Genomic DNA, 21,537 nt, shown 5'->3' with positions numbered 1-21,537 from the left:
GCTCCTTCTGTCCCTTATTCCACTAGCAGCCTGTCTCCCCCGCGGGATGGGGTGGGTGAGGCAGGCCTGGTGACCGGTCTCCATCACTGATCCTGCAGCCCCCCGATGGCCAGCCCCAGCCTGACCCCTGGTGCCTCGAGCACCCACCTCTCCGACCCCACTGGGGAGCACCCCTGAGGCACCAGACCCCAAACCCGAAGGGGCTGCCATCAGCACACAGCACCACCGCAGAGCCACGCGGTGAGGCGTTGAGGTTGAGAAGTCAGGCATCCACTTCTCCGTGAACAAACCAGTCACGCAAACAGCTTTTCGTCATGACTTCAGGTTTATTAGTGAGATTAGCGAGTCTTCCTAAGGTCGGCTGCATGCAACACACAGGTCACTCCTTGAATACAGTAATCCTAAAGCTTTAGTTACTGCATGGTAAGGCTTCTTAAGTCACAGTGTATTCTTCAAGGCCTGGGCAAAAGAAAGAGACTTCCAGACAACATGACGTCAGTTAACAATGACCTCTAATGAGCTGAGCTAGACTACGTTTCACTTGATCTACACACACTCTAATACTGCTCGCGGTGACGTGACGCCTGGCTCCCCGGCGATCTGAGCTCTCCTCCGGCTGCCCGGGGGCGGCAGTTTTCCAGGCTGGGCTGTGGCTCTGGGGGTGGGGGCGCTCGTGTGTGGATGCGTGTGTGCAGACAGAGGTCTGAGACAGAGGGCCGCTGCCCCTTGTCCCTGGGAGGGGGAGCCAGTGGGCCCCAGCCTGGGAAGGGCGGGGGCTCGGTGGCCAGCTGGAGGGGTGCCCACGGAAGTCCAGCCTCCAGCGAGGACAGGAGCAGCAGGTGTGGTGGCAGGTCATCCAACAACCCTAGAGTCTCAAGAAGGGCTGGTCAAAGCAAAAGTCAAAACCGTGATGTTATCTAAATAAATATGGAGTTTTGATGTTGTAGCCATCATCTTTTATTTAACTCAGGAGCGTCTCCCTGCTGGTTAAATACAATCACATGTTCCCGGACTTCACATATAAGTCACAGCCTGGGAGCTGGGCTGCAGCAGCTCCAGCGGCCCTTTCCCCAGAAGCACCCCAGGGTTCCCCTCCTCCCCAGGGAAAGGGGCAGAGGGGACAGTCACTGCCACCACCACCCCCACCCCCACCCCCACCCTCGAGCCTGCTGCCCTCACCGGGCTCCCTTCACGGCCGCTCCCCAAGGCCTCAGGGAGGAAAGATACACTCCACGCCACACACAGGTACAAGCACACACCCTTGTCCATCGCAACGAGGAAACGGGTCAGAATGGGCAAAACACGGGACTGTTCTACAGAGATTGCTTCCTGTGACTCTCCTTTGATGAAGACATACCCCTTTTTATCCAAAAACAAAACAAAACAAAACAAAACAAAAACAAAAACAAACAAAAAAAAAACAAAAACCAAAAAAAAAAAAAAAAAGTGGGTGGTGAGGGCAGGCCCTGCAGAGGAGCCAGTGTCCTTGGGTGGGCCGTGGGGTCAGGGTTCAGGTCCTGGGTCCGGCCTTTCCAGCTCCTCTGAACCCAGGTGGGCTGGGTGGTGCGGGCTGGGCGGGCCTAGATGTACAGCGGGGTCTCCTGGCCCGTGAGAAGCCTGAACATGGCAGCAGGCATGGTCTTCATGTGGATCTGTCAACGAGAGACAGGGGCTGAACTGGCTCTCTCTCTCTGGCCTCTCCCGTCCCCATGGTACTGTCAACCGGAAACAAACGCTGGGCAACCAGGTCGCTCTGGGACCCCCTGAAGGTTTTCTGTGCAAAGCACCAGCTTTCAAAGTAGAGGAGGAATGACCACACCTCACTGGAGATTCAGGAAGCATTTCCTGACACTGCAGACTCTCGTCTGGCCTCCCCATCTGGGTCTCCTAAGGGTTTACACACGTTCAAGGGCTAGCTTTCCCCTCTGCTCAAGCTGACAGCAGAGGAGCGACAGATCAGACTTTTAGTTGTGACTACAGCTTGCCCACTCAGCTGGGGGCAGGCTGGGGGTGCCCAGGCCTCTGAAGCCCTTCCTGTGAAGCCAGGGAAAGTGAGTGTTCTGGGGTCCAAGAACTGGCTCACTGAGGGCCAGGGACCTCAGCCCCCTCACCCTTTGGGGGCTCAGTTAGCATGTGAGCCTTTGGAGCCTGGCCTTACTCCGTGGCGCAAAGGGCCTGGGTCGACAAGCAAGGTGCAAGATGGGCCCCTGGGGGACCGACCTTGTGGGGCCCACCCCCTGTGGCGGCTCTGGGAAGAATCAAACCAGTGAAAGCACAGAGGAGGTGGGCTCTGCTTCAACTCATCTCTTCTTAGTGTCCTGCTCCTAGGATGATGCCAGGACTGAGCCTTGTGGCTCTAGGAGGTCTGGATGGCCTCACCCTCCTGGTGCCCAGTAAGAGGTGGCTGGTTGCGGTGGGGGGCATGGTGTGGCTGCCCCTCCTCAGGCAAGCAGGTCTCAGGTGTCGTCTGACCAAGCCAGAGAGGTCAGTTGTGCAGATAGTTCTCACAGTGTTACAGGCTCCTTGCCCAGCCCCACTACCAGGATCTGTTTGATCGATTTAGATTTTAGTGCTCCCACCACCCCCAGCATAGCTTTTTCCATCAGGAGAATATTCTGTGTAATTCCTCAATCTGAAACCCACCCAAAAAACCTCAAGTCTTGGTATCAGGGACTAATGTTCCAAATGTGCTCAGAGATGGTGGAAAACGCAGGCAGACACTGCAATCCCCCAGCCACACCTCGGCTGCTTCTGTGCCTCTTTGAATGCCAATTCATCTCAGGTCTGAAGAGTTGAAAACGTTTCTCCTCCACCTGATTGGTTTCCTCGTAGATGTGAGCCTGATCACCCCAGCGGGGTGGCCATTTCAAACATCCACTGAGGAAAATTGGATTTTCCTTTCTTTGAAGCCATTTGTAAAAGGAGGCGAAATGTTGCCTACCTGGCACCCCTCTTCCTCTTGAGAACCAGCCATCTGCCACCGCCCACCTACAGGAAAACAGGCCTCCTCCCCCAAGCTGGGAGCTTCACAAAATAGTGTAGGCACCCCCAGGAAATGCGGTCAAACGCCCCCTCCGAAACAGCACCTACCCACTCACCTAGGCACCAAGCTCCACCTGCAGTGGCTACCACAGAGCCTGAGCCTGTCACTGCCCTGCTCCACCCTTCGGGGTATGAACCCCCGACAGGGCACCTGTGCCCTCTACAAATGGCCCCCCACACACACACACCTACCTCTGCAGCTGTCTCAGCCTCTCCCAGGAAAACTCTCAGCCCATTTGTCCTGACTCCGGGGGCACACGGCCACGGACACCCAGACATACTCATGCTGGGTGAGGCCTCCTTCTGGACACTGGGTTTTTAGACTCTGAGCACCATACTTCTCACCCTGAATTACCCTGTTTACTTGTGAGCTCCTTGAGGAAAACTGTGCCCTCCCCTCCGATTCTTGTCCACCTCAAGCTGACATCATACTGGTGCCAGAAAGAACTAGAAAAGGAGGAAATTTCAAGGCAGCAAAGCAGGAAAGCATGCAGCAGCCACAGCTGGCCTGCTCTGCGGGCAGGAAGATGGCAGGAAGCAGGCAGGTCCAAACCCTGGACCACAGGCTTGTCCCTGGTGAGGTGGGTCCTGTGGAGGGCAGGGCTCCCTGACTGAGCATGCAAGACCCAGTTCCAGAAACCAAGTCAACCACCTTTGCCCTCCTATCTGCTGCACTGAGCCAGAATGAACAGCCAAATGCCTACTACTCTGCTCATCCTTGTCACAGGCACTTCCTGGGGCAGGAGACACAGCCTTGCAAGCTCAGTTGAGGCCCAGGGCCTCTTGGAGAGGGAGTGACTCACAGGTCAAGGTGGGAGCCCAATGACCAGCACAGGCATGTTCCAAGGTCCCAGCAAGGACAGACTCTCCTGAGAAGGTAGGTTTTTCTGGGAAGGGGACCAGTGGCTTTCCCGAGAGCCTCATATACCGCCCCCTCTTCAGGGGCATAGATATTGGTCTTGGAAATGTAGGGCCCAGATGGCCCTAGGCTCCAGTTCTGACTCCAGCAAGGGGACAATGGAGTGTGGCCTTACCTCTCCAACGGAGTTAGAAAGAGCCTGCACTATCTTCTCATGGGCTGTGGCCACCACACTCTGCCCGTTGATCTCAATGATGCGGTGGCCGACTCGGACGCCTCCTCGCTCTGCGATGCCCCCTCGCATGAGGCTGCAGATCTAAGCAGACACATGTCAGGTCAGCACACAGGTCTCCACTCACCCCAGGTGGAATGCAGGGATGTTAATCACGCAGAGGGAGAAGCCCACAAGACAAGTGTTTCTACACGCAATCTGCTGACTGACGGGGACATTTATAATGTGGAAGAGGTTAAAAAACCCAAGTCGACAGCATGGCCAGTGGGAGAACCCTGTGGGCCCTGGGTGGATCTGCCCCCCCTCCTACCCCCCAGCCATTCAGAGCCTCTGTTCCTGTGTCAGGGGAGTGTGGAGGGCTGGTGGTGGACACAGTTGAAGCACATCCTAGAAGATTCTCCACCAGCTACATTCTGCTCCTCTTAGAGGTAAAAAAGTCATTGTTTCCATCTCACAAAGAGATGATGAATTCATGAGCCAACCAATGCAAAGAGTTTGGGGAAATGACAAAGAAGGCCTAAGTTTTTTATATCCGCCCCCTTGTGGGATTCACTAAAGATCATGGCATTAGAAAGCTGGCCACCTGCCCAGACCACTGGGAGATGGAGGCAAACCCCAGAGGGGGTTTGAATTGCTGAGAACTGCTGGCTCAGGGGGAGGACGTGGGCCAGCTGTACCTCGATGGCCCTGCAGGAGGAATGCTGAAGTCCTGGAGATGCGGCAGTGGAGGGAGCAGAGGGGACATAGGGTCCCTCCCCACCACACTGCTGCCCAGGACCCAGTGCAAGGGTGGAAGCAGGTCCCACAGCAGGGACCCCTGGGCTGTGGTTTCCTGCAGCCTCCACTGCTGGAGGTCTCTCCCGTCTGCTCCCCACCCCCCTGGCACCTGACCCCAGATGCCTCTTCTCAGCCTCTGCTCAGCAGCCCTGGAAGGCTGCACCCCACCAGCCATGCTTGAGAGCAGGGAAGGCCCAGCCCAGAGCCAGTCAGGAGAAGGCCCACCCAGGAACCAGCCCACATCATCTAAAGGCCTCACTGAATTCATGGTGGCCTCTGTGCTTACAGTTTCCTCAATCCAGAAACATTACCGATACAGCTCTTGTCTCAGTGAGGATTTGGTCACTTTTTAAGGCATCTTCACACTTGAAAAGGCAGGGGACCCCAACAGAATCAGGAAGGGTTATTCTGATCAGCACATGAAGAGGTCAAGGGTTGGCCTACCTACAAGTAGAAATAACACGCAGGACCAGCCAAGCCCTTCCTCCCACCTCACTGTTCTCATTCCATGGCAAGGCTCTACATTATCCAGGACTCTGCCTTGTGGTGAACACCCTCCTGCCCTCAGCGACCCCTGCCTGTGTCAGAGCCACCCCTGATCCCACCATGGCCAGGCCTGCTCATTAAGCTGGGGCCTCTGATTGCCAAGGCCGCTGGGGGATGACTCTCCCCTTAGATGGGACATCCCTGCCCCCCACCCCCCACCCCACTTCTCTCCCTCAGATCCTGGCATGGCAAGTTTTTAAGGCTGAGATAGGCTTAGAAGGCCACTGGCCACAGGCTGACCTTGGTACTACATGCAGGATCCCATCTGTCATGTGTTCTGTGGATCTTGCCTTGTCACTGATGCCACAGGCCTTTCTAAACCAACCATGTGGGTCCCTCCCAGTCCTCAGGGACTCTGTCTTTCTGGTAGAACACATATACACAGACTGATGTCATGGTTCCACGCCACTACTGCCCAGCCAACTGGACTCCTGCAGCAGAGCTTATCACAGTCCTAAACCCGAGCCCTTGAGTCGGACAGGGCTCAACCAGGAGGTAGGCAGAGAAAGAGAAGACGATGGCCCCAATTCTCCATACATGAATTAAGGAGTAACTTCTAGTTTTTATCTCCCCTCAGATGATGTAAGGGGATTTTTGCGCCTGCTGTAACTGGGTCTGTGAAGATCCTGAGGAAGGTGCTTCAGGATGACCTGGCTCACTTCCTGGCCTGACCAAGTGCCAGAAGCTGGCACACTCCACAGAAGGTGCAATCTTGGTTACACCCCTGGTGGCACCTTCCTCCCTAGCAATGGAGATTCAGGGAAAGAAAGTGAAGAGGGAACGTGAGACAATGGCTTTGCACCTTTAGAGGGAATTGGCAGGAGCATGGACCTGGACCCTGGCAGGAGACTCCAGCTGGAATCCAGGGGGCAGGCAGGGGAAGAGGAAAGAAGAGGAGCAGGACATACCGATGAGAAAGCCATGTGCATGTGTACACGAGTACACATACACACACACGCAGGCACTGGCCTTCCCAAATGATGCATGCCCACAGGAACCACGGTGTATTCCAATTTCAGGGGGTACATTTCTGTGGGGGGAAGGCTGGTATCTCCCAGCGGGAGACGTCTTGATTTCTTGAATGGTGTTGTGGAAAGAGAGAGGAAGGATCCATTTAGAAATAGTGCTAACTGGGTCATCTGGGACCCGGCTGCAAACTAATGTCTTGTGCTTTGGGTGTAATGAAGCTGAAAATGGAAAAAGCAGTTGTGCAAGACAAACTCAGATGCCAGCAAACTTTTCCAGGGGATTCAGGGGAACTTGGTCACGTGGGACACCCTCGCTGGTAGGCACAGCAATCCCTGCAGTCTTAGGGAGGAGAGAAACTGGCAGGCCCACCACCAAAGCCATGATCAGGGCCCCGTGTACACTTACAGGAGTTACTAATGCTCTGAGCCCTAAATACAGACTTTTCGGCCTCTGCACCGCTCACAAATGCTGCCAAGTCTATGCACACCCTCGCCCATCTGCACACAGGGCCAGGGTAACAACCTGATGATGGGCAATGGGAGTGTGGGCATGCTCTTCATGACAGCTGGCCTCAGGCGCAATCAATCCCTGCTCTGCACCTTCCCAACTGGGAGCCTGGGGGCAAGTTATGTGACCTCCCTGCTCCTTAGTCCTCCATGAAATGATAACAGAACATGGTCCCTAACTGGACCAGCCTGGCAGACACCAGCTGCACAGGGATACTCTAGGTTTGTGGGAAGAGCTTACCCGTTGGGTGGCCTTCATTTCTTGGTTCCTAGAATGGATCACCCCAGGCAGATGGACCAGGGGGCCTCAGAGCATGTGCAATAATGAAACTAGACAGACTGTTCACAGCAGCAGGATTCACAATAATCAAGAGGTGGAGGCAACCCAATGTCCACTGATGGATGAACGGATACATGAAATGTGGTCTAGTCACACACAGGAGTATTAGCCCTGAAAAGGAATGAAATTCTGGCACAGGCTACAAGGTGGATAAGCCTTGAGGGCATCATGCTGGGAGTTAACTAACCCAGTCACCAAAGGGCAGGTACTGTCTGATTCTACTTATCTCTACAAGGTACCTAGAAAAGTCAAGCTCATGAGACAGCAGGTACAACAGTGGCTGTCAGAAGCTGGGCTTAGGAGAGAGGAATGGGGAGTCAGTTTGTATGGGTACAGAGTTCCCCTTTTGCACCATGAAGACTTCTCGAGACTGGTTGCACAACAGTGTGAACGTACTGAACACTTGAAAATGGCTAAGATGGTAAATGTTATGTTAATCGATTTTACCACAATTCAAACAAACAAAAGAAAAAACAGATGTCCGAGTCGAGAGCTGGGGCTGAAAGAAAAGGAGGTGGGTAAGGCTGATTCCAGAACATAATACAGCTTCTTAGCCACATGGGGCCTCTCATTTTGGAGAAAAGACAGGTTGTGCCAAGCTCCAGGAGAAGGCCAGCACCAGCGCTAGCACCTTTCCTGTGCACACACCCATGTATACACACAGACGTGAATGTACACTCTGACAGGTGTGCAGAGGACACTTCCCTCTCATGTGACAGCACCCCGATCTCCTTCAACGCCCCGGTGCTGGGACTTCTCTCATCTAAGCACTTACCCTGCACAGTAACAGCTGCCGCCCGCCACAGCAAAGCCTTCTGTAGTAATCACGCAGAAAACCACCGTGGGTGTGCACAGGAGCTAACTAATGCCATTTCCTAGCCAGGCATCCCGTCACCACCCACTCCTGCTGTGGTCAGGTGGTGTGGAGGTGGAGGGGCTCCTGCACTGCAGCCTATTTTGCTTGGAGGACACAGGCTGCCTTGCGGCTGCCCCAGACCAGCTAGGGGCTTGGTGGGGGGGACTCCAGGTGGGGCTTGGTGAGGGGAGAAGGGACCTCTGAGAGCCTCGCTAGCACTGGGGACCAGGAGGCCAGAGGTCATGAAAGAGGTGCCAGCCTGGGAGAGCTCCACCACTGCAAGGCAGCAGGAGACCACAGAGGAAGGGACGGTCACCAGGCCAGGCCCCTCTGGAGAGGCAGGGTGGGCTAGAAGCCCAGGTCCAATCTGATCATGCTGTGAGAGGCAAAGCCTGGCTCTTCTGTCCTCAGAGCAAGGTCTTGGTCAGGAAGAGCCAGCATCCTCAGGCCTCCTGAACATTCTCCCAAACATACTCCTCCAACAAGGCCTCAGCTGAGCAAGGGAGCCTGTGGCATTCATCAACCACCACAGATGATGGGACATGGCCTGAGCTGTGCTGGTGGTGGCAGCTGAGTAGAAGGGCCTCTGAGTGTCTGGATGGGGGTGGGGGATGCTGAACCTGGACAGCCAGCTCCTACACCCACACCTGCCCATGGCATAGGTGTGCTACTCATGGAGCAGGTGCAGGAAGACACTGCAAGCACTGCTGACCTGAGGGTCACTGGTGCAAGGCCAGGAGGAGACGTGGGGCTGATTTGTACAGCCGCCTGCAGCCCATTTCCCAGGTCATGACAGGAGCAACCACGCAGATCCACATGCTTTATCTAAAACCCTCCCTGGTACTCTGAGGGCAAACTGCCACATACTTGGAAGGAAGTCCTCATGAGCCACCACAGCACCCACCTCTCTGGCATCAGCCACCCCACTACTTCTCATCCTCAGTGTCGCCCCCAGGCGACACCGAGCTTCACACACACCCTGGACTCAGCCCCTGGAGCAGTGGCCAACGTGGCTAGAAGAGGACAGCACTCTTGTCTGTGCATCTGTGACTGGGATGGGCGGCTCTGGCAACGCTGTCCTCAGCAATGGGGGTGATCTTCCCCCCAGCTTCAAGACCCCCAAAGCCTAGATCTGCTGCTACCTCTAGCCCCACACCTCCCAAACCTCAGAGAAGCCCTCTGCCCTCCTCACTGCCCTCGGCCTCCCAGCCACCCACATGGATGTAGCGTGTCCCTCCCCCCTGCAGAGACCACCCCCTCCACCTCCCCAGGAAAGCCCCCCCACCAGTCACCCTGCCTTCTTCCCGGCTGCCTCCCCTCCCCACCTCTGAGAAGGAAGGCTCACGCTTCACCTCAAACCTCCCCACCTGTCCTCACCACTGCATCTGCTTCCTCTCCCATTTGCCTTGATTTAGCCCCAAACACAAACCAGAGCCCGGACCCTTCCTTGTCTCTTCTTGCCCCCAGCCCTCTGCCCCCTGCCTTCTCTCCTATAGTCCCAGATGGCCTTACTAGCTGTGTGACCCGGGGCAAGTTACTAAATCTCTCTGTGTGGCAGCTGCCTCCTCACTAGGACCCACGCTCCTCTTTGTGCTGGCGTAATTACACAAGCTGAAGAGACGAAGGTGTTTGGGGAAGGGGTGGCCATCAGGCTTGTCCTGGGCTCACAGTCCCCAAGAACAGGCAGTCCTCCTAGCCACCACCCAGGAGCCTGGGAGGGAGGCATTTCTGGAGCAGTACGGCTCCCAGGCAGGCCCCGTGTGAGGGCTTGCCATGTCAGTGGCAGGTCAGAGGCCTCTGTCAGCCCCTCCCTGAGCAGGAGGCCTCTACACAGTGCTCACAGCGGGTGCAGGCAGAGCCCCTGGTGGGGGTTTGCAGAGCCATTAGGGCAGCTTCTTGTGCCCAGGGCACCCACATATACAGAGATGCTGGCAGGGCAGGGCCAGGCCAGACCACCAGCTGTCCACCTCCTGGGACAGATGTACTGACCTGGACAGAAGTCCCAAAGGGGATGCAGATGACCCCTTGCCTGGGTGCAAGTACCAAGGGGCCTATCTCCTCTGCAGAATCTGTGCCCCAGGGGGCCTTCTTTAAATGCCTTGGTTTACTTTATGGATTTTCTTAGTTAATCTTCATAACCACATTTTAAGGAGAGTCCAGAGAGGTTAAGTGACCTGCCCAGGGTCACACAACTATGGCCAACTGGTCACACTGGCTAAATGCCCTCATACCCCTTCCCTCTTTGTCATGGGCACCAGATGGCCATCTTCCCAGCCTGCCCTGTGTTTTGTGGGGCATGTGACTGAGCTCTGTCTGGCCAGTGAGATTTGGCCAGAAATGGCAAGGGTCACACCTATGTCCCTATCTTTCTCCAGCTGCCAGCCAGACACAGAGCAGCCAGTGGGGGGCCTCCAAAACCCAGCTGAGGACATGCCTGGGCCCCTGAGTGGCCCTGTGGAGCAAAGGCCCCTCCCACAGTGGGAAAAACCCACTGAATGAGAAACCAACTCTTTGTATGCTGAGATTCAGAGAATATTTGTTATAGCGGCAAGGGTGCACTAACATGAGAAGGATGGAAATGGCCCTGTGACTCTCCCAGCTCCATGTACCTCTCTATACTTCTGCACCAAGAGAACAACAGGGATAATTCTGACTCATTTGTAGTTGTCTTTCTAGAATGTTCTCCCATTGTGTTTCCTCTCTGCTCATGGGCAGGCTTATACATATCCCCACCCCTTACCTAACACTACTCCCACCTACTGTACAATCTCTTCCTCAGTTCTTTACTACTCAAGGCTGGCCTAAGCAATCTGGAAATGACTGGACTCGCCTCTTCTGTCCTTCGTCTGTGGCCATGTTTTTACCTGCTGGGACCTTTGCACAAGGAAACACCAAGAAAGAGATTCATTCATTCCAGCCAAAAACTCAGTCAAAGAAAAGACAAGAACTCTGAATGAAGAGCTTTGGCCTGAGGAACAGGCACAGATGTTTGGGCAGACCAAGGCTCACTCAAGCCCAGAATCACCTCCTCCTGGAAGCCCTCCCACTTCCTTAGTGCCTGACAAAGTGCAAGCACTTCACACATGGCTCTGAATGGGTGAATGAATGAGTGAATATCTGTTTGTTGAACACAGAGAGTCGGATGTTGCCATTGACTGGATGTGTCCAGATTGCAGTAGTTGGAAAACCTGCCTCTCCTCCAAGGCAGGTATTTGCCAGTAATAGACATCACAGGGACATTCCCTGGCTGCATGCCAGCCCTCCCTCCTACCCAGGCCTGCGCCAGGAGCTGCCAAAAGTTCCTGCCTGGTGTGGCCTGGCTACTGGTAGCTGTGCCCACCAGCTGGGGCCCATGCCTACAGACAGAAGGGGCCTAGGGAGCAGGGTGGGTAGAGAGCTGCCATCCCCAGCCCCCTGCATTCAGGCCCACGCATGCACAGTGGAGGTGGCCAAGGCGGAGAGGGCAGACTCACGATCCCGTTCTGTACGCTGAAGCCCAGTTGGTACTTGAGGTCGGGCCGCTTGATGAGGACTGTGGTGACAGGTGGACAGCTGACGATGTTGAGCTTCACTTGAGTCTGGTTCTTCAGACCCTGCAGAATGGGGCAGGGGCCATGGGAGCCTTAGATGCCACCTTTGAGCAGGCTCTCATAGGCCCAGACCGAGGCTGCACCGGCAGGCAGGGTGGAGGCCCTGAGTGCAGGGGAATGAGTCTGGCAGGTCAGCCGCCTCTCGGCTTCCACGATCCTCCATGTGACCCAGAGATTGCCAGCTACCGCAGGTGGGAGCCAGAACCATGGCCCACTATGCTCTGGTGTGCTGTCAGACCCAGGTGAAAACAGGCTATTCCTAGAGCCAGAGGGGCCAAGCCAGCACACTATGGTGTATGACCAATGGGACGGCAGCAGGGTCACCCTCACAGGGTCATGGGAGGGGTCATCCCTGCATTGAATGCAGGAGGAGCACCTTGTTTGGAAGGACTGTGGGGGAGCCCTCCTCAAAACAAAACATGTCAATGGCAGGGGTGGGGACAGGGAGTGAGGGGTTCAGTGACAATCTGTAAGCAGGAGGGTCTATTGTCCATAGAGAGACTAGCCAGCTGGAGCCAAGGGCCACCTCAGGCCCTGGGGAGGCTGTGACTGTCAGCAAGTGCCTCAGGCCACGGTTGTGAGATTAGGTCCGGGGGAGGAGGGGGCAAGGGGCTCTAGTTCCATCTTGTTCCTCTGGCCCTTCAGAGCCTGGGTGACCAAGTGCCCTAGGCACTTCAGCCCTCGGAGGGAGGCTCCTGGCAGACCAAGCCTCTGGTTCTACAGGCTGAGGCCTTTGCCTCGTCTATCCTCTCTCTGCCCAGGTGCTCACCCATCAGACAGATGCTCTGCTGGGCTGGCGCTGAGAGCTGGCTCATGGGATGCTATGGTCCCAAGAATGCCTTTCACTTCTCAAGCAGACAAGGGCAGACACAAGTGTGTCCTCTAGCACCGAGACCACAGTGGGTGAGGAGGGAACAAGCCACAGAGGGCTGGGGACAGATTGCAGACAGAAGGCCTCAGGACTATCCACAAGCAGACAGAGCACACTGTCTGGAGACCCTGGACAGAGCAAAGGCACTGTTGTGCTAGGCCTCCTGAATGGCATCTCTGATCTTAGTGCCCTAAGGCTCTTCTAGACCTGGAACAACTAGGTGTGAAGACCCCCCACCCCGCTCCCAGCAGGGACCAGCAGCTCAGTATCTCCCAAAGCTGCAAGCTCAGGGGTCACACCGTCAGAGCAGCCTCCCTGCTCTCAGACCCATGCAGGGTGACCAACCCTCCTGGTGTGCCCAGAAGTAGGACCCTCGGGGGCTAACCTGGGAAAGTCCCATGTGAACGGGGTCACCCTGCACCTGCGCATCTATGTTACTCGGAACTAACATTTGTGAAACCCCCAAGGGCAGCCCAGGGCCTTCTCTGACTGCGGTGCTATGGTACAGTCTTGGGTCTCTCTGGACCCGTTTCCTCATGTGTCAAGGGGGAAAAGACAATGCGGCAAGAATAAAAGTAGGCAGGGGCCCTGTGTGCGTACCTTGATGATGCCCTGGCAGGTGGCGAGGGGCAGCCCCACCAGGCTGGTGCCGTTGATGGACATGATCTGGTCCCCAATGCTCAGCTTCCCTGAGCGGGCCGCCGGGCCACCATTCATCATGTTCGCCAGGATCACCGTGGGCAGGATGGAACCCCAGCCTGACTCCACCACCACCACGCCCAGGATCTCGCCCTTGTGCTTCTCCAGCTGCAGCTGCAAGGAAATGAGCAGTGAAGGGTGCCCGTGATAGGGGCCTGGACACCTGCGCACCTACCCCCGGCCTCGCCCAGCTCTGGCTCCAAGCCCTCGAACTCCCTCCCATCCATGCCTGGCAGGGACACTCCCAGGCCCAAGCGTGGCTCCCGCGTCCTGTCTCCTGCTCTGCTCACCTCCCACAACCCACGGAAGCGAGAAGAGTGTTAGATTCCAGGGCTCAATTCTGCCCCCAGCTCCTGCTCATATCTAGAAAAGGTCTACCTTCTGTCCACCCCAAGGGACGCTCTCTCGGAAAGCTGCCTGTCATTCATTCAGCAAAAAGCCAGGATCGATCATTCATTCATTCATTCATTCATTCATTCAACAAGCAGTCTGATCATTCCTTCCTTTACTTCTTTACAACTAGTCAGGGTATGGGTGGTCCCCAGGGTATCTGTTCCCATGTTAGGACACAGAGGACTTTCTAAAGATCCCTGAGCAGCACACACTGAACCATGTGAGGGAGGGCCTCCACCACTGGCAGCTTTGAAACTCCCCTGGGCAGCACACCCAAGCTCCCCGATCTTAAAGATGCTTCTCATATCCTTTTCAGAAACATCTCCTGGGTTCTGAGCTCCAGTAAATGATAATAGCAGCATTAAAAGGCACATTTTCAAGGTCATTAAGACAGATCGTAATCAGTTCCTTTGTTACAACACCACCTCATTTCACACACAAGTGCTCAGCTCTCAAGGCAGGAGCAAATGTACCGCCCTTCATTCTGCTGTGAGGATGTGGATTTGTGTGTGAGGGCCCTTGGAGGCTCACTCTCGAGTCCTCTCACCCAGAGCTGCTCTGGGGCATCACCAGGCGGCTCTGGCTCTGCAGGAGCTCAGCATGGGTGGCAGAGGCTACTACAGCATGGTGGCATCCCCATGGCATCCCTGTGGCACACCCAGGGTGCATGTGGCTCACCTCCTTGCAGTTCTCGGAGTTGGAGAAGTGGATGAGGTCATCGTTGTACATCTCCTGGGTGTTGATGATGTCACTGTACTCTTTCTGGCTCAGGTCTTCGGGATTTATGCCATTGGCCCGCAGGAACTCCTGGTAAGCCACACTGAAGGCCTGGCCGATGGACTGTGCGATCAGCTGGGCCTGCAGGCAGGGAGAAGCCACTAGAGACCAGCACAGAAGCACAGGCACCACGCAGCCTGGAGAGGAGGGGCCACGGGCTGGCTGCAGGGCACACACATAAGCCGGGACTGGGCCTTTGCCTGGGCTCAACGAGCAAGAGAGAAGCTATAGGCTCTCATCCGGTGACAGACGTCTTACCACCTGCACCGTTTAGTCCCCTGCCATGGGCCAAGCCTCTCTGCTGCCTCATCCCCATCAGGGCTCAGTCCTGGCTGTTCCCATCTGAGCCATTTACAACCTGGACCACCCAGGACAAAGCACCATTCCAAATAAAGTTGGGGAATATCAGAAATTATTTGCTAAATATCCTACTTTTGTGGCTTTAAATGACTTTACCAGGTTTCTTTTCCACCCATCTTATTGCAAAAATCGACCTGAGGTGTGTTCTCTGAGGAGGGTCACAGAGACTCTTAGTTGCTTCCCCAACATTTATGTCTCTGTAGCAATAAAACCCAGTGTCAACGGGGGAGACAGGGTATGTGTCCAGCTGTTCTTGTGGGGAGTTGTGGCTGTTCCCAGCTGAGGCAGGTCAGAAGTACAAGACCTGGGGACCCCAGCACAGACTCCACAGAGCAGAGTACTTCTTTCTACGGCAGGGAACTGTCTGCATGGACATTAATGAATTTCTGACACTGCAGAGTCTTGGACATGGAAAAGTTACTGCCAGGTTTTGCCCATCACCAGCCAGTGTGCAGACAGGGGACTGCAGGGTGGCAAGAGCTAAGGCCCTGAGCTCCTGGAGGGACACCAAGCACTGGCAACAGTGTGGCCACCAAGAACAATGGGGCTCCCAGGGGCTTGGCCCCCAGCAGTCCCTTTCCCCACCCAGCCCTGACTGCAGGAGCCTCCATCTGCCTCCCACTGGCCACCAAATGGGCCTTCTGCATGGCTGCCCCCAGCAAAGCTAAGGACCAGAAAATGGTGAAAACAAAGGATTTGACCTAAATGCTAAATCCCTTCCTCCTACGTACTGCATATTTAAGTGCTACAAATGAACATGCCTCTGTAACAAAGCGGGTGGGGCCAGATAATAAAGGCAGAGCCAGAGCGTGGAAGGCTTTCCTGAAATAGGTATGAATTCTAGATTGAACTGCCCTCCCACAGTGGGCCCAGAACAGTTTACATGAGGGACAGGCTGATATATACTTGGCAGAAATAAGCCCTGCTCACTCCCAAGACCAGTATCTTGGCATTTTGGCAGCACTGCTCAGGGTGGACTGGCCAGAGATGGCCAGGTGACACCCTGACCTGGACAGGTGTGGCGTGGAGGGTGGGGAGCCCAGAGATGGTGCACTAGAAACCAGCAGCCAGGGCTCTGTTTGAAGCTAGGAGTCAGGCCTGGGGAAGAGGCCAAAAGAAGGTAGAGGGTGACGGTGGTGGGGATGGGAGCCTAGGACATCCCAGGGCTTGCCACCATCTGCTCCCAGGCCTCCAGGTCTGTCCCCACCTGACTGTGGTCCCCTGGCAGGGAAGGGTTCTGGGAGTATCACTTCCTCCACCGCTGCATGGATAGACTGGCAGCGCTGTCCAACACTCTGGGACTCTGTCTAGGGTTCTGCCTGGGTGCCCCACCCTGCCAGGGTTCCTCTGGGTGCAATCCAGGAGCTCTTGGCATCTCCCCACTGACTGCTGATGGCAGTCTCCTATTTCTCCAGCCACCTGTGTCCTGGTGTCCCTCCCAGCTGGTCTGGGGGAGCCCACGGGGAGCGCTGCAGACAAGGGGCTTCCCTGCCCCCCAGGTCACAGCCAGGGCCTGTGGGTGCTCAATGCTGTGAGGCCAGGAGCCCCATGCAGACAGGTGGGAGTGCAGGGGGCTCAGAGAAGAGCTGGCATTGGCAGCTTGGTGCTCAGAGTTGGCCTCCTGCAGGAGGTGAGGAGGCTATCACACCTGTGTGGTATTATTACCTGTGTGGCTCATCTACCCTGGCCTCAGCCCTGCAGTGCCTCAGCTCCATTTTATAGAGGGAAACTGAGTCTCAGAAAGAGCCTTGGTATCTGTAATGCCATCTTCCAGGTGTTCCACTCCGCTGTCATCAGACCCTCAAATCCCTTACTTGTCCCCCACAGCCCCCTGGAGGGAGCCACCATCCAGATGCTATGCTCTGGGCAGATGCTGAGTGTCCCCCCACACTCCACCGGGTGGATCCTTCCCTCACTCCTTTGAGGATCACTTAGAGTCTCACTCACGCCCACTTCGGCCTGCCTTCAGCCTTATCTGCCCCCTGCACTGAGAACACCAGGGTCAGCACCATGGTCAGCACCCCTCACAGCAGCACCCCCAACTCTAACCCATGGCCCCCAGCCATCCCTGGGGCTGGCATCTCAGATCCCCATTATGCCTCCCCATTATGACTTCTCTGCTCACCCTGTGCCAATGGCTTTACCCTGCCCTTCACTCACAGCCCTTCCAAGGGCCCATCTCCCCCAACCTGGTCTCTAAGATATCCTTAGGCCCTGAATCACACAGATGTCTCCATCCAGGTGCCCACAGATCTCTGCATTGTGGTGAAAAGAATCTGTGTGCACCAGTGGGCTTGCGTTTAAATTTCTTCTCCAATCAACAGACCATCGCTTCAAAGCACTTCTAGATGACTTCAACTTTTTAGCAAAAAGAGGACTGCCTCCACCCCTCAGCCCTGTCTTCAAATATAAAAATCTGGGGGCCAGTTCCTTCTGCTTCAGGTCCCTGACCTGCAAGTTCACCTAGAACAAGAATGCCCCTTTCAAAGTATCCACGGAAGAAACTGCTTTTTAAAAATTATACTTTGGCAACAGCCACAAGATCTGCCCGCCAGGGGGCAGGAGAGAGACCTGGGCCACTGTCCCCAGTGTTCACCTCTTGCCCCCACTCCCCTCCCTGATCCCTTTCTCCCAATTCCGGGCTGGGAAAGATGCTCTTATCCCACTGCAGGAAAGGGCCAAAGGTTTCGTGGTCTCTTAGTGAGTCTGAATTATCATAAACTCCAGAATTACAATGTGCAATAGCCATGAGCAAAAGCAGAACTGTTCCTTGGGCACAGATGTCACCTCCCCGTACACAAGCCTGGCATCTGAAAATGTGCACCTAACCACAGACAAGCCAGGGAGTATTTTGTTTTAGGAGAAAAAAGGTTGTGTTAAAGGATTTCTGCAGATAGCGCCCCAAGCCTATTTAACTATAGTTCAATTTATCAACTGCCCTAAAGGAACTTACCTCACAAAGTGAAGTGAAACTGCGTTCACTGTCTCTGCAAACTCTTGAGTGTTAGAAAACAACCCCACTGATTCCCCTGGAAACATCACTGACGGTGCACAGGACTTCTCTACCTGAGACAGGGTTCCCGAAGAGCCGGGGATGCCAGAGCCCTTGGGAAGTCAGGCCAATGGGAGAGCTGGCATGCCTGTGTGGTCACTTACGTCCTCGGACTCGAACACATGGCAGATCATCTTGTACTGCTTCTTCCCCTCTTGGGCCCCAGGGGTGGTCTCGATGCAGTCCTGAGAGGCTGACCGGGGCATGCGGCGCCTGGCCATCAGCACCACGATGTTGCCAATGTCTGCTATGTAGGAGATGGTGCGCAAGGCGTGGTCCATCATGGTCTCCTGTCAGGAGGGGGGTGGGTCCATGTTAGGAAATGTTAGGAAGAACCCACTAGTAAAAAACTCTCAGGTTTGGGATTCCTCAGCCTCGACGATAATGATGTGTGGGGTGGGTCATTCTTTATCGGACAGTGAAGGGCTGTCCTGGACTCTGTAGGATGGTTAGCAGCAGCCCTGGCCTCTACCCACTAGATGCGGGTAGCATTGCCCCCTTCCTAAGTTGTGACAGCCAAAAATATTTCTAGCCTTTGCCAAATGTCCCCGTGGGAGACAAAATCATCCCAGTTGAGAACTGGTGCTCTAGCAAACAGTGCCAAGGTAAATCTGACTTTGCTCTACAGCACCCTCCCACTTCTCAGAGGCACATGTCAGAGTGGAAGGAAGACAGGAACACTGGCAGGTGGTGACACCCGTCCCCACCTGATCAGAGGCAGTCTGTAGCTCTGGAGAAGGGTCCCTTCCCTGCAAGGCATGTGCTTCTCCCTAGCAGATGAGGAAGGCTTCAAGGCCAACTGTTTCCACAGATGGGTTCTTCTGGGATCCCAAGCAGCATGGGCCCTGGTCAGGGGACACTGAGGCAGCTCCCCTGACTGATCGATGGGCCTCTGGAGCTATTCAATTCCCTCGGCTCCTGGCAGGTCCATTACCCTTGAAGGCTTTTGTTGTCTGACAGGAATCTCCACTGAGTGTCTTGCCTATGACCCCTACCTAACAAGGCTGCATACAAAGGCTCTGAGAAACTAATCAGCTGGTCTTTTATGCCTTTGTGCCTTTTCCACAAAAGAAAATTGGCTGCTGCTGCAACCTCTGAAGCTCCCTTTCTTTATCACAGAATCCATTTTTACAGCAGGTATTATTCCTTGTCTGTCCTCCAGGAGTTGATCTGTTTTCTGGCCAAGGCTACGGGGGTGGTTTCCAACCACAAGAGCCACTTTTCAGGAAGGGGACTTGGAAGAGAACTGTCAAGGGCAGCTTTTCGGCATTTTCTGATTTCTGGCCACATGACCAGGGCAGAGCCACCTTCCTCACAGGTACAAGGAGGAACTCTGGGCTTCTTAAAATACATAGCTGTCTAGTTCTCTTCATTGCAAGGGTCCAGGACCTATGACCTCCCTGCAACAGTGAGCATGGCCAGCACCCAGGTCTTTATTTCTGTAGTACAATTCCCCACTAAAGGGAACTGTGTGTGCCTCCTCGAAGTAACAGGCAATTCCAGGTCTGGGGCAGGAGCAGCCTAAGGAGAGCTCAGAACACCTCACCACTTCAGAAAGCAAGGACATGATCAAAGACTAAGGGGAAGATGTCAAAATCACACAGGACACAGATTAAAGATCTCTGGCCGAATCAAAAAGAATAATGAGGATAATGATTAAAGCACAAGCTTAAAAAAAATCCACCAGTCCACAGTGAAAAGAAAGAGAAAGAAACAAAAGGTCTTCTGTGTGGGGAAAGATCTGATCATAAAAGTGGAGAGCGTGGCCTAAGTAGAAAATCAGCATTCTGCACTTCCAATCAATGTTGGAACTAACTCAAGCAAGACACTCACTGGGTGCTGAAACCTGCAGGCAAAGCAGGTGCTGGGGAACAGGGTATCCACACATCTGGAGCGTCACCATACAAAATGACTGGCTGATGACAAAGAAGCAAAGGGGTCATTCCCCGGGCATCTGGTGGCTCTCTAACAGCCCATAGGGGGGTCTAGTCCCAGGGTGAGTGGGGCTTCCCTCTCACTCAGCAAACCTCCAGCACATGGCACTGCCTGAGGTCTTCCCAATTCCTCCTTCCATCTGCCCCGTACCCTTGACCTCTGCCCTCTTTCTCCTCAGCTTCAGGCCTTTATATCTTGCATGGTTCACTTGCTCCTCACAATCTGTCTTCTCCACCAGCAGCAGATTAAGGCCCAGGAGAAATGAGCAGAGGCTGGCCATATGGCACATGGTTTACAGGTAGAAAATCTTAAGACAGCATCCCCTGCCACCCCGCTGGAGCACCACCCACTCAGAGGGCCCAGAGCTCACACAGGATTTCCATCCTCCCGTTCCATCCCCCAGGCCTGGCATGCAGAGGTTTCAGGAAGGCCCTCCTAGAATCCTGATGGTGAGCACACACATAGCTTCTAACTCCCTGTTTTCTTTCCCTGCCATTTTGCCTACTTAATCTCAGCTGAAACAGACCTATACCACATCCTTGTCTCTTCCCAGCCTGGTGCTCCTCAGCTCCCTGCAGCTTGCTCAATCCATCCAAGATTCAGGGTCCAGAGCAACCATCCTTGGGGAGGACAGCCGTTCAGCTCATACCAGAGGGAAAGTTCTCCTGCAGCCAGACCTTGTTCTCCTCTGGTCCCCGAGGAGGGAAGCTAGGGGTTGAATTACCTGATTTTAAACAATGGTCTTTAAAACACTTACCTGTGTGTCCGCATTTAAGACCTTGATCCTCTGGGTGGAGATGAAGAGATCCACCTCAGTCAGGGTCTGGGCATCCCCCTCCGAATTCTAAGAAAAGACAGTGGATACTGTCACAAATAAAAAAAAAACTAATTTGAACAAACGCCTGACAATTTTACTAATGACCCTGAGTGCCCCTAGAGGGAAATGCTACTCTAGCTTGGAGCAGCCAAGGGAAATCTAAATTGCATGCCGTCTTCCAGCGCAATCTGTAGCGAAGTGAGTTCTAAAGGCAGTTTGCACAGGGCGTGAAGAAGGAGGGAGGAGACAGCTTCCGGAAGCCTGAGCATGGAGGGGGGCTGGACACCTGGGGTCTTGGGTCCCAGCATCCAAAGCGCACCCCCTCCATTCCCTAAAAAGTAGGCCTGCCTGCCAACCCTTATCAAACTCCGCAAAGGCACAGAGTCTGTGTACTCGGGCTACATACGTTCCTCGGATTTGGGATTCCAAATATCCCCAGGAAATGCAGAAGAAATTTTCAAAGAAGTTGGATTAGATTGTCAGCATCCTCTTCTGATTTAAATAGTCCCAGTTATGTCAACCCCCAGCAGGCTTAATGCTGATCTTCCAAAAACCGGTAAGGGAAGCAAGACCCCAACTGGACTCAGTGCTGCCCTCCTAGCAACGCAGGAGAAACCAGAAGCTGTGACACAAACACCCCTGTTTTGTCAGATCTTGGAGTATGTTTGTCATATGGCCATTACTTATGTGTACATGGAATGTTCTAGAAGCTGAGTGAACTATTTATTCAGGGTTTGCTTTAAACCAGGACAGTCTTTCATTGGTTTTTATATCAATGGGAATCCTAATTACTACTGCACAGTGGCAATGAAATACAAATTCTTTCGGCTTAGCCACTGAGGTAAGTAATTCTTTATGGTCACTGGGAGCCTACAGAGGCATATCTTCCACTTCAAAAGAGCAGAAACTGTGATTT

At 54.4% G+C, this 21,537-nt stretch overlaps 1 protein-coding gene across 3 annotated transcripts in view; it reads right to left on the bottom strand.

Annotated features, from left to right (window-relative positions):
- Window positions 1–306: 306 nt before the first annotated feature.
- APBA2 (amyloid beta precursor protein binding family A member 2) overlaps window positions 307–21,537 on the bottom strand; it is a 247,341-nt gene continuing 226,110 nt past the window's right edge. For all 3 annotated transcript variants that reach the window (XM_041753620.1, XM_041753619.1, XM_041753621.1), the window contains 7 exons: window positions 20,562–20,648; window positions 17,974–18,159; window positions 14,359–14,538; window positions 13,189–13,401; window positions 11,601–11,720; window positions 4,077–4,217; window positions 307–1,652 (listed from right to left, as the gene is read on the bottom strand). In XM_041753620.1, coding sequence (XP_041609554.1) covers window positions 1,581–1,652; window positions 4,077–4,217; window positions 11,601–11,720; window positions 13,189–13,401; window positions 14,359–14,538; window positions 17,974–18,159; window positions 20,562–20,648 — 999 coding nt within the window. In that variant the 3' untranslated portion in view covers window positions 307–1,580. The remainder of the gene's footprint in view (window positions 1,653–4,076; window positions 4,218–11,600; window positions 11,721–13,188; window positions 13,402–14,358; window positions 14,539–17,973; window positions 18,160–20,561; window positions 20,649–21,537) is intronic.

Source organism: Vulpes lagopus, chromosome 4 (genome assembly GCF_018345385.1).
Source record: "Vulpes lagopus strain Blue_001 chromosome 4, ASM1834538v1, whole genome shotgun sequence".
Lineage (NCBI taxonomy): Eukaryota > Metazoa > Chordata > Mammalia > Carnivora > Canidae > Vulpes > Vulpes lagopus.
The sequence above is the reverse complement of the archived record's forward strand: the minus strand, read 5'-3'. Positions and strand labels throughout refer to the sequence as shown.